The sequence below is a fragment of the Strix uralensis genome, chromosome 4 (assembly GCF_047716275.1).
Source record: "Strix uralensis isolate ZFMK-TIS-50842 chromosome 4, bStrUra1, whole genome shotgun sequence".
Taxonomy (NCBI): Eukaryota; Metazoa; Chordata; class Aves; order Strigiformes; family Strigidae; genus Strix; species Strix uralensis.
In genome coordinates this window covers 53,589,824-53,602,529 of record NC_133975.1, presented here as the reverse complement: position 1 = coordinate 53,602,529, position 12,706 = coordinate 53,589,824, and the positions used below count along the sequence as shown (strand labels likewise).

The 12,706-nt window shown below is 40.1% G+C and overlaps 1 protein-coding gene across 4 annotated transcripts in view; it reads right to left on the bottom strand.

Annotated features, from left to right (window-relative positions):
- Window positions 1-12,706, bottom strand: part of SMARCAD1 (SNF2 related chromatin remodeling ATPase with DExD box 1) — a 45,243-nt gene that overhangs the window by 15,682 nt on the left and 16,855 nt on the right. For 2 of the 4 annotated variants that reach the window (XM_074866756.1, XM_074866757.1), the window contains exons 6-9: window positions 9,221-9,309; window positions 7,127-7,216; window positions 6,397-6,475; window positions 4,543-4,934 (exon numbers count right to left, since the gene is read on the bottom strand). In XM_074866756.1, coding sequence (XP_074722857.1) covers window positions 4,543-4,934; window positions 6,397-6,475; window positions 7,127-7,216; window positions 9,221-9,309 — 650 coding nt within the window. Of the gene's footprint in view, window positions 1-3,785; window positions 3,819-3,907; window positions 3,958-4,542; window positions 4,935-6,396; window positions 6,476-7,126; window positions 7,217-9,220; window positions 9,310-12,706 lie in introns of those variants that run through there. The other 2 variants (XM_074866759.1, XM_074866758.1) reach the window with 2 other exon arrangements.

The following is a 12,706-nucleotide window of genomic DNA, read 5'->3' as shown; positions in this document are numbered from 1 at the left end:
TTTTAAACAAAACCCAGAAAGTTTACCAACACTCAGATTCAACCAAGCTAAAGCACACATGTCAACACCTATGAAGAACTTTTCTAAATAGACACCTTTATTTAGAAATAAAAAGATGTAAAGGCAGCAATTAAAAAATTTCAACATTTGTTTTGATGCCTAAAGCTTTGGCTGGCATGAATATAAATCCTGTAATCTATAAAGGCGTGGAGAATGAAGCCATCTGTTATTAACAGAAATTGTATTGTTTCATGTCAGCACCTTAACATTCATCTCCAAGTTACAACAAGAAAAACTTTAGCCACTGGTTTACATATGAAACACACCACATTACCCTGTCACGCAGAACACAAAGCAGATCCTCAGGTGGCCTTTGGTTTACTAGAGGTTCCTACATCCACCCAGGTTCATTTTTTTCAAATAAAGTCCAAAAACATGAACCCATGAATTTCTACAGTACACTGCTGCAGCAGTGCCCCACGGTGCATAACCACCATGCCAGCATGCTCTGATTGGCCTTACTTTACACCACTTGAGGGTGATTTAGGACTTCACTTTACTGCTTAAGGGTAAAAGTCAGCCTGAACCTCAATCAACAAACTTCAGTTCCACTTTAAGCAGTTCCCTTTCTAACCTGATGCATTTGCTGCTTCCCTTCGGTTTGCTTTGTGGCAAGGTGCTTCTGGATTTCCTGCTAGTTTGGCTTTCGTAGCAGTTTGTACATGTACAGCCAAACAAAATGAGAAATAAAAAAGCTGAAGCTACCCTCAAGTTTATATCTCCTAGCTCACATACCATTGCAGTATACAGACTATAATGGACAAGTAAGTCCATCTTTGACTGCTGAGTTCTCCCATTCCCCTAAAAGGGATAAGCTAAATATATGCTATGTCAGAATTTCCATGCAATATTTTGCGTCAGTTTAACTTGTGTGTACTCCTTAAGAATCTGTAATTAAAAGTTACAATAATAATAAAATTGAAATAAAAAATAAAGTTAATTAAAAAACAATAGACATTGTTAAATTTACATTAAGTCTTTAAATGCTAAAAGAGATGGCTTATTTTCTGATAGAGTAATAATGTGAATGACAGAAACGAGAGGATACAGCAAATCTCATACAGATACATATGTTTCTACACTAAAAGGAAATTCAAGCAGTTAATTATAAAACTTAAAAAAAAAAGAAGCTAAATAGCATTAAACTCCCTCCAGTTTATACCGCTGCATTTACCAGAGGCAGTGTGAAATTGCGTTGGGCATACACAACAGGCCAAGGAACAGAACACTTGCCCAGACCACAAAAACTCAGCTGGGCTCCTTCTGGAGCCAGTCTTGCCTCTGCCCTTGTTTCCTGGCACGCACTGAACACAGGCAGGTATTGCTGTTACCTGACTGTTTACAGGCTGTTTGCTGAGGAAATGGTGCTAAGAGCTGCCCTTTCCAACACTGGCCAATTCCTACAGTCTGGAAAAGAAAGCGGTGTTGTAATATAAGTAAGCACCAATGAGTTCTTTAGAGGAGTGAGGGTGAGGAGGAAGGGTGATGATGGGTGCCCAGAAGTACTTCCACCAAGGAAAGAAATCATGCTGTCTGTCAGCCTGCAATGTGTGCCAGTGGGGTGTCACCAGGACCCCAAAACAAACAGGAGAGGAAGGTGAGAAGCCAACATAGGAAAGGACCTACCAGGAGGGGAGGTATCTCTAATGGCTGTCGGTTCACTAATGGATGTGTACCCTGAGGAGGTGTCAAGCATAAAGCCGGTACAGAGCAGGCCTGCACCATGAGAAGAAAACACCACTGAACACTGGCCCCTGGCACAAAAGCTACCTAACATGTGACATCAGACCAAGACACAGGGAGCTGAGCTTTCCTCTTCAGTCTGTCCTGCAGTCTGCTCTGAACCCTAGTCTTCACCTTGCCGTCCCCAGCCAGCCATGTTCTCGGTGCTCCTCCCTCCCTCTCCTCTTAGCTCTCACAGCCCCACTGTCTGCTGACCGCCCTTTTTAGCTTGCCTACCCCTGCACTTCCATCTGCTTCCCTTGTGTTATAATCCTCGATTCCCAGCCAGAGAGAGCTGCTCCTCATGAACTTCTGCTCCGGCATCTCCCATTTGGGCATTACACCCCCTCTTTTGTCTCAGCTCCACACTTGGGTTTGCTTCTACAGCACAGGCACCTGGGATCACCCTTCCAAACCTTCCACCCTCAGAAAGCAATGTGCAATTTTAAGTTGTGAATATGAGGAGTACTCAGAAGGGTGCTTCCTCGGAGCACACATCCCAGTCTGTTTTGTTACCTACTACTCTCCCTACGCACACAACACTCTGGAGGGAGACCACAGGTCTTCGCACAGAGAAGCATCACTTCTCCAAATGAGGAGGCAGAGAGCTAAAGCCTCAAGGACATACCCGAGCACCCTTTATTCAAGTTAGTGTTCAAAAGCAGGAACTCACAGCTAATCATCTCCAGCACTGAAGACTGGATAAAACTACCCTCCTGGAAAATGTAGCTTATGGGCATTTCTAAATTTCCAAAGGAATTAATCTTTGTGTGCAAGGACTTTTTCAGCTCTCTCCATTTTTTTTTTTTTTGAGAACCATGTTTGTTAATTTTTTTTCTATTTTAAGTGTTACTAGATCAAGTTAAGCACCTGTCAAATATATGCTCCAAAGAATAAGTATTTTCAAGCATTCTTAACTTCCCAAGCTTGAAATTCACTTAAATCTCTCTGAAAAAAATCTTAGTCCAACTTAGAAAGCTTGTCTAGAATGAAAAAAGTCATTTTAATTTACTTTTCCCTGGAATAGGATGTTTGATTTCCAAGGAAGTAGGCTTTACTCTTAATCTCAGGCTGAGTGCCTTAAAATATTCCTCAATTCTAATAACGAACAAGTGTTAACAACTTCTAGTGCTTTACATTGTGTTACAAAAGATACCATTACAGTAAAGAGACCTTATAATTAAGCCAATTTCTTTAATGCTGAAACTGAATCAGCTCTCTCCATTATTCTACCACTCTTATTAATTAGTAGGAAAAATGTTGGGTCACTGAGCTACTGGATCTTTATAAACAATTAAATCCACACTGATATGAAACATCTGCTAAAACCTGCTGCAAACTATTTCTACTCCAGGCAAGTATTCACAATACTACATAAACATACAGTTGCTGACAGCAGCAATCTTTATGAAAGAAAAATTTTGAATGTGAACAGGCCCATGCAGCTTTTTTTCTGTTAAATATTCTACAAAGAGAAAAGGAGAACAGCCCTGTAGCAAATATTTCTGCAAAGAATTAAGCTCAGGCAAAATCCAACAAGTTTAGAAAGGAATAGCTGTGTGACAGATGTTCTGTGAGAAGCCAAAGGCTTGGGGCAAAATGGATTTCTTTTGCAGCATACCTGCACCCTGTATTTTTTTCCAAGTATCCTCCTCTTGTTGCCCCCCCCCCCCCCCCCCCCCCCTTGCAACACAACATACAAAGATCATTTTGTTTTCCCTAAGAATCTGTTTAGTATCTCTTACTGTTTTGTGGTAAAACATTTTACACACCAAACAATAAATACTGTTGTTTTACACATATAGAAGAAGTTCTATTCTGTCCTGAAAAAATACAAACGGATCTTGCATACATCAGTGGGGGAGGTTTCAGAACACATATTGATGAAAAAAAACATACCAATTAGTCTGTAAGAAGGCCTACACACAGTTACTGCTTTAAAATCCAAAGGACTAATAAATTAAATCAAGAAAATCTGCTGTAATGCACTTCAAATTTCTTACCAGGACATTGGTCTTATCAGGTCTGATGTCTTGCAGTTAACTGCATGAAATGTGAAGACAACAAACAAACCATGGGAAACATTTGAAAGTAACATCCCAGTGACAGTAGATAATCTACTTACCAAGAGACAGCATTTTCTCTTCTGTTGTGGATTGTGGTTTAGCCTTCTGATGCTTTACCCTCTAATTAATAAAAACACAGAAGCTTGCTCCACTAAAAAATGGCTGCACTGCCCAGCTAGCAAAACCATGCTAGAGACTAAGTTGCAGTAGATTAAAAAGACCAAAAAAAGACGACTGTTTCTTGTATGAAACTGAAAATATTCATGCTAGCACCTTCAGTCATGGAGCTAGCCTGGAAGCTGCTGCTGCTGCTATTCAAGTGTCTGCAGCAAAGGTCCTGCCACGTTCTTGCCTCCTGCATGGGTTTTCAGTTACAAGAGCTCAGAACAGGCTAGCAAACACCTCCTTCCCAAGTGAAAGCTCTAATTTCTTCTTCTGCAGGGAAATCAACCAACTTTCTATGCTACAGAGTGAGTGACAGTAATGTCAGCCAATCAGCTTGAGTTTTCCAGAAAAATCACCCCTTAATTCATTCAAAATCAGGTCATATGACACTATTTGAAACGCTATTGGCTTAGGAGGAACATAGCATTTTAGCCTAATCAGGATAAGGCCACCCATCTAAGCCTCCCTAGGCTGAAGCCACCTTGACTCTAGGCAGGCTGGGGATAGGAAAAGAAGAATGCAGACCTACCAGAGCCTCCCAGCTGTTAAAGGGCCGGAGCGCTATTATCTTCTGAGCCTTTTTCTGAGAACACTGGGGAATCAAAGTCAGTTCGCTTGGGGAAGCATCCTGCAGGAAGCTGAGGATTTTCACTTTGTAGCCATCCTCCATCACTTCATCACCACTGCTGTAGTCCTCATCAAGGGAGCTACCACCGTCTTCAGAAGCCGACTCATCCTCCAAGTCTTCTGTTTCTCTTTTAGTACTCCAAATGCTCCTTTTGCCTTTGTCTTTTTTCTGAAAGCCATTCTGCTCTTTCCCAGAAGATTTCTGCTTCGGCTTCTCTTCACTCTCATCACTTCTGCTCTTGGCGGAGGCTTCGGTCCAGTCAGAAGCTTCACTTTTGGGAGGAAATTCCATGCCTATGCATGCAATATAGAAGGCAACAAGCCAACGCATACTGGTTAAGGGTGAATTAAATCCCACTGTTATTCCAAAATAGCTTTATCTATATAAGACACCATTCTAGTATTTAATACACAACTCAACAGCAGGTGTTACTAAAAGAAGAGTGGAGCAAACACCATGCAAGTCTGTTTAAAACATACCAACTGTGAGTATACGATGAGCAATGCTAATTTGTATACTGCTCAAACAGCAGAAGGTTGTAAGTAACTATCTTAAAATACAGGTGACCAGTGCTATGTAATATGCAGGAGCTGCAGAAGCTCCGAGGTAAGAGCAGATAGTTAAGAACTTGGATGTATTGCTGGGATGAAATACTGGTCCCACTCCACCCGACTGCAGAGATATTAATTCTGCTGATTTCAGAAAACAAGCCTGCTTTCACCACAAAAATTTTATTTTTTTTTCAATTTTAATGCATCTCAGTACAGCATTAGAGGTGGGACAACAAAAACATGCAGTTATTGAAGAAACTATAAGAGTGAGGTATTTCTGACCAAAATAACCATTCTAAAATAGGATAGATGCTATTTAACAGAATGCCAGCAAATCATTTTCACAAATGGCTTGTATGGTTTTTTTATTCCTTCTCTGGAAAAAAGCACTTGCAACACTTTCTGTTCTGTCCAATCCCAGCTTGCTGCTGATCAACTCCAACCACAATGTCTACATTCTCAGAAGCAGCAGCAAGGACCCCACCTCATGCATACTGGTAGCTCTTTCCACTTGTAAAGAATCCAGTTAAGAATACTATCCTATCCCAAGAATACTTAAATAGCTGATGCAGCAAAACATACACATCTGACAGCTGTGTAACACTCTGGAAAGTAACCAACTCATTAAATAATATTTAAGTCATAACTCAGATTTACCTGGAATCCCGGTTCTTGCTCCCTACCACATTTAATGCACTCATATTTATAAATTGGTTGCATAATTTAAGGCCTATTTCTAGTATTTTCCCTCCCAGAATATATTTTAAACGGATAAAATAGCATATGTCACCTATCCCCTATGCAGTTATTTGCAGTTACTGGTTTACAAACTACTGGTTAAAAACAAAACTTATTTTTAAACAAGCACGAGGGAAGCAGGTGTCAGCTGTGACACATTTCAAAATATGTTTTATGATATACCCATAGGTAATTACAACTTCTTATGTAAATCTGTATTAGCAAGGCAAAGATTTCTCTACTTACAGAGCAAAAGATAAAATAATCATGACACTTAAAAATACAGAAAAATTGAATTTCCTTCTTTCATCCTCCTGATAATACTAATTTCAAGTATCAGTGCAAGTTTCTAGGCATACTGCTGTCAGGACTGTCATTGCTGGACACTAGAAAAGATTTGTATCAGTTTATCTGTTTTATCTTGGGTTATGGATTATATGGATTATAAATCTGTCTTTATCCTCACCATCATCTGCAAATACTCTCAGGGCCTCCAGTGCTTCATGAAACACCCAGTTATGTTCCTGAAGTACATCTCTCAGTTCCTAGTAAAAGATAAGAAATTTTATATTGTAAGATCAGCAAAAACTAAATTTCTGTGCATAACAGCATTAAGCACCAACACAATTTTAATTGCACGAGACAAAGAAAACCCCTGTAAATCAGATGATTCAAACTAAAGGAAATCAAAATGAGAAAACTCCTCAGTTTATCTTTATACACTCAGTTTGGCAGAGCTGCACTCCACTTTTCAAAAGGGTAAGAACACACACAAACAAGCTGTGCTTCCAACAATTTAAAGCTCAGTAGTAAAACGCCCTGACCAACTGCTGAGTATTGTCAGGTATTAAGCTAATACAAAGCACACAGTATTTCTAGTTGTCCAGGGGAGAAGAGTGTGAGAGAGGGAGGGATAATTTCCCCATGTATTTTTATAATAGGTCAAATTTGATTATGCCAGGCTTGTCATGGGACCAGAGAAGTAGGATGAGAAGTTCCATATAGTCCTGATTATATCCAACTGCTCTCAGTTCAGGGGAAGTTACATTCCAAAAAAAGCAACAGTGAAGACCTTCCTACCCTTGGCTCTTTCCAAGAGCGCTGCTGGTATAAGGACTGTTTCATTTGGACTATCAAGAGCTGCAATTTTCTTAAGAAGTCAGAACCTGATGTGCCATCAGGAGTCACGAGCTCACCTCCTTATCCAATCCAGGGAATGTATTTTGCAGCTTCTTCACAAGCATCTCTTGTCTCTCCCACTGTCTTTGGGGTTCTGACTCATCCAACTACGTTAAAGAAAAATACATCTATTAGGTTTAATGTAAACTCCAAGCATAGAAACAGAAAAAAAAACAATTAAAACCCAAACCTAATCAATATTGCTTATCCTTAAAAAGCCACTCTAAATAAAAAAGCACTTAAGACAAATCCAAGTTGCAGAAATGATTCCTCATACATAGCCAATGATCAAAGTAAGACCAAAACTTACAGAAGCATAGAAAATGTCTACGGTCATGGCATTCTTTACTTAATAAGCATACACAGTGCAAAGTTACATACCAAAATATAAATAGTTTAGAACTACTTAGTTTGTATTTCTTTAAAATTAAAAGTTAGTAGTGTTTCTGGATGATATTTAAGGCAGAAGATGGCAGGATTAACAGTCAGTCAGTTAGATCAGATTACAAAGAGTGTAGTATTTAAGCCACCAGAGTCTATAAACATGTCAAATGGTGTGTTTATATGAAGAGTTAAGGGTAAAAAAAAAATCCACAAATACTGTGTCACAGCACCATGGAGTCACATCAAAAGCTGGCAAAAGTTTTCATCAACAATAGCTTCACTAACAGCTACTATCAGCCTGCAAAAAGGGAGGTTTCTTATGAACAAGTGCCAAAACTTCTACATGCCATGAGATGCTCTGTATGTATTCACCACAATGAATTACGCAAGTTTCTTCATAGAGCTTTGAATGCAAAGTGGTTACAGATCTACTTATCTAAGCAGATGCCAACAGGTTTGATCAATATTTACTTCACTAAATGATGCTATTTGCTGAAAGAGCACAAACCAGATCACCCAGAAGCACTCTGAGCAACAAAGGATACGGTTCCTTTCCTCAATGAGCCTATGGTATTAAGAGTACAGCCACAGTACATACAATAGCTGGCAAAGTATGCGCTAGTCTTAGGAACCATCTTAGGAACCAGAGTAAAAGCAAGAGCAAGGAAAAAAAACCCTGCAAATTTTCTCACTATAATTCCTTACCTCAAATTCTAAACACCTGTGTTTCAGCTTTACTTTTCCCAATCCTTCCCCTTTTAAATGTAATGGAACTGTTAAGCACAGAAACCAGGTCCAGTGAAGCGTTGTTTGCTTGGCTGCCTGGTTAATAATTGAGTAAAGTCTCCTTCCTGTTGTTGTGAAGAACAACAAACCCAAACCCCAGCAAATCTTGCCTCACAAAATTCACAGCTCTCCTCCAAGAAGCAGGGGAATATCTGAGTAATAATATTTTTGCTTTCATGGAAAACTGTTTTCTTCATTTTGTTCTGATCAGGGACAATTATTTGGTTAAATTTCAACACAAAGATAGTCACCGTCCTCCATCCAGCCTCCAGTATTCACTGCAGAATTCCCTTTCTCTACCACGAGGGGTTTCCAAGGATATCTGGGATGCCTGGGAGCTGGCCTCATGACAGCACTGCAGGACTGTGCGTAAGATCTGCCAAATACCAACCTGAATGCACCAGGATCGTTACATAGTTTCTATTTATTAGCAGTGGTCAAAGTAATCATTCCTTTAAATGTAACCAATTCATTCCTTCTAAAAGGTTTCCCTGAGCCATAGTTTCAATTATACATGTAAACAACATTACTTCTATAAGACAGAAGAACAGAACAGTAGCAACAGATGTTGAACTTCATCTGTTTGAGGAAACACAAAGAATGACCTGATGAGAGAAGGTGATACATAGCCTTTAACTCCCACTGATGTTCATAACTGAATGGTACTCAGCACCTCACACACTGCTACCTGCCATCAACCACTTCCACAAAAGCAGTGAACAGGCTATTGGGATACAAATCCACAAATATTAAAGAACAAAGCAGGTAATTACATTCAAAAATGCCACGGACAAGAAAGTAGAAAAACCTCATTCAGATTGCAAGATTTGAATTTGATTGGATTTTCTCATAAAACACACAAAGTTCATGACACTGCTGTCATTGACCAAGTCAGGTAATTCCACTTATTTTACAATGCAGAGAGAAAAAACAGTACTTACATAATTAGCTTTAGGCTTTTTTGTGACTTGCTCATTTCTGGTTTTGCAATTTGTGGGAGAACCTTCTAGTTTCCTTTTGCGAGAGGCAGCTTTAAAAAGAATCAAGACAGAAGAATTAATTACTTTCATTAAGTTTACTCCAAAACAGTAGAATCATTCAAACCAACTATAGTAGCTACTTACTAACTGCACAAGGTGCTTATCAGTCTCCATAATAGTTTCCTATTATAGTCCATAGATACACTGAAACTACAAGAAAAGCAGCTGCTTGAAAGTACATGTTTATTTACCTCCAAGTTTTCTTTAGTAGTTTGGCAATTAATCAAGCAATTACCTCTCATCTATAAAATAAAATGCTATTTCAGTTGTTTTTTTTACATTTTTAAATTTGTTTTAGTAATTGCCAAGTGTTTCACACACAAATTGCATAAAGGTATATGCCTGTCTGCTTTTATTCAAGCTGACTGTTTTTGGAAAGCTGGTATTTAATCAAGGCTGAAACCCAGTTGTGAGCTGGAATATGTATGTACATCACCGCCAATCTGGAAGTGCTGATGACTGATTTCTGGCTCAGATGCACACCTGAGAGGTTACCACCAAACAGTTTTCAACATTAAATCCAAATGTCTGAAAGAAAACTATGCATATTAATATGGTGATAACTAAATATCAGTGATAACCATATTGCTTATGAATGGTTGATATGAGCCAGAACTTTCTGAATATCTTTGGGTCCTGGTGATTTATCAAGAGATTATCATCTTAGCATTAAGACCTGCCCAGTCAGGTGGATTTTCTGACTACTGCCACGCACAGCTCATGAAGGCAAGAACACGTTACGACTATTTCTGCACATCAGTTTTGCTTGAAGCAGCAACTGTTACCAGGCCAAATTATTATAGAAGTTCCTAGTCCATGATCTGAAACAGTACTACAAGTTGTACATTCTTTGGAAGAATACCTGCCTGCAGAGCTTTGACGTCTGATACCAGCATCTCTGGCCAACCTCCCCTCCCAGACTGCCAAAGGAGACCAGTGAACAAGCATACACACACAAAAAGCACGCTTGCTTTCCAATCTAAAAGACTACCTGGATGATCAGAACAGTTTTAGTTGTGGAAAATTAAGTAGCCACATCTCTGCACAAAAAGGCACGAATCCAAAACACAGCACTGTACCAGCTACTAGGAAGAAAATTAAATCTATCCCAGCTGAAACCAGGACAGAGAGCACAGCACTCTCCTGGTGAAACTGGCTGCTCGAGGCTTGGATGATCGCACACTTTGCTGGGTAAAAAACTGGCTGGATGGCCAGGCCCAAAGAGTTGTGGTGAATGGAGTTAAATCCAGTTGCCAGCCGGTCACGAGTGGTGTCCCCCAGGGCTTGGTTTTGGGGCCGCTCCTGTTTAACATCTTTATTGATGATCTAGACGAGGGGATCGAGTGCACCCTCAGTAAGTTTGCAGATGACACCAAGTTGGGTGGGAGTGTTGATCTGCTCGAGGGTAGGGAGGCTCTGCAGAGAGATCTGGACAGGCTGGAGCGATGGGCTAAGGCCAACTGTAGGAGTTTCAATAAGGCCAAATGCCGGGTGCTGCACTTGGGCCACAACAACCCCCAGCAGCTCTACAGGCTGAGAGGGACCTGGGGGTGTTGATTGACAGCCAGCTGAACATGAGCCAGCAGTGTGCCCAGGTGGCCAAGAAGGCCAATGGTATCCTGGCTTTTGTCAGCAATAGCGTGGCCAGCAGGGACAGGGAAGTGATCTTACCCCTGTACTCGGCACTGGTGAGGCCGCACCTCGATTCCTGTGTTCAGTTTTGGGCCCCTCACTACAAAAAGGACATTGAATTACTCGAGCGTGTCCAGAGAAGGGCAACGAAGCTGGTGCAGGGTCTGGAGCACATGTCGTACGAGGAGCAGCTGAGGGAACTGGGGTTGTTTAGTCTGGAGAAGAGGAGGCTGAGGGGAGACCTCATCGCCCTCTACAACTACCTGAAAGGAGGTTGCAGAGAGCTGGGGATGAGTCTCTTTAACCAAGTAACAAGCGATAGGACAAGAGGGAATGGCCTCAAGTTGTACCAGGGAAGGTTTAGACTGGATATTGGGAAGCACTTCTTTACAGAAGGGGCTGCCCAGGGAGGTGGTGGAGTCCCCATCCCTGGAGGTGTTTAAGAGTCGGGTCGACATAGTGCTTAGAGATATGGTGTAGTTGGGAACTGTCAGTGTTAGGTTAATGGTTGGACTAGATGATCTTCAAGGTCCTTTCCAACCTAGATGATTCTGTGATTTTGTGAGAGGCATCTGTAATTACTTCCACTTGCTGCTATCACTACAAAAAAACCTTATTACTGTGTCTTCCCCCATCATTACAAAAGAAATTTCTGTCTGTTCAAAAAGCAGTGAATATCCAACAGGTTTACATGAGGCTTCACCTCAGAAGCACCCTCATTGATTTCATGTTTTTCAAGATGTACAGAAAACACCACCAGAAAAATCAGAAGCAGCAGGTATTATTATAACTTCACATCTTTCATTCATACACATATTTTCAGTGTGACACATCTAATTTCTATACCTGTAAGTCATCTCTAATGCTTCTTGTTTTAGTTATATACAACTACGAAATTCAAGCTATAAATATAAGTTTTTGCCATTTTGAAAGGACAAAAAAAATTGAGGATAACTCAGCCACATTTTTTTAGCAAAGCCATGCTTCACAAAACTGCATCTTGTCCCTGACCTCTCACACAGTCAACGCTTCACAAGTAAACTGCATCATAAATTGACACAGATAGGCAGATGTTCAGTAATGTCTCCATTTTTAAAATATGTGTCCAAAATGAGGTGATTTATACCACCACTTTCAGGCATGCTTACTCCTAACTAAATATTTTATACAACAGCTGTGATTAGTGAGAATTTTGCTGCCAAGATCTTTCTATGGGCTCGTATTGAAAGGATGTGAAACAGCGTTCTTATATCAACACAAAAATGGCCAAAAGGCAGGGCCTACATACCAGAAATCAAAGTGGTTTAGTTCAAACACTGAACTGCAACAAAGTTTAAGGATATATACTAGCTTAAATTGGTTTCATATTAATCAAAACCCTTAAAAAGTAATCATAGCCTTCCAGGAAGGGATTTTCCAGGAGCAGTAGCATGTCCCTCAGAAATATGCCAGCTTTAGTTTTCTATTGCCAGCATCCAGGAATTCCCATCTATAGAATCTGGTCATGCACACATAACTTTGAAATGTTGGTCTGCTTAGGTAAAAATCCCCAAACAAAACACAAAAGCAACCTGTTATTAAAATTAGTCCAATATTTTCAAACTTTCTGATAATTGTTTTAAGTCTTTGAAGCTGTATATAAAATAAGATGATGAAAATATTATAAGTACAACAGGGGGAATCAAATTAGCAAAAAATCTTCTACTTTAGAAAGGGAGTAAAACTGTTCTCCCTCAGCACATGAGCTTCCTAGAC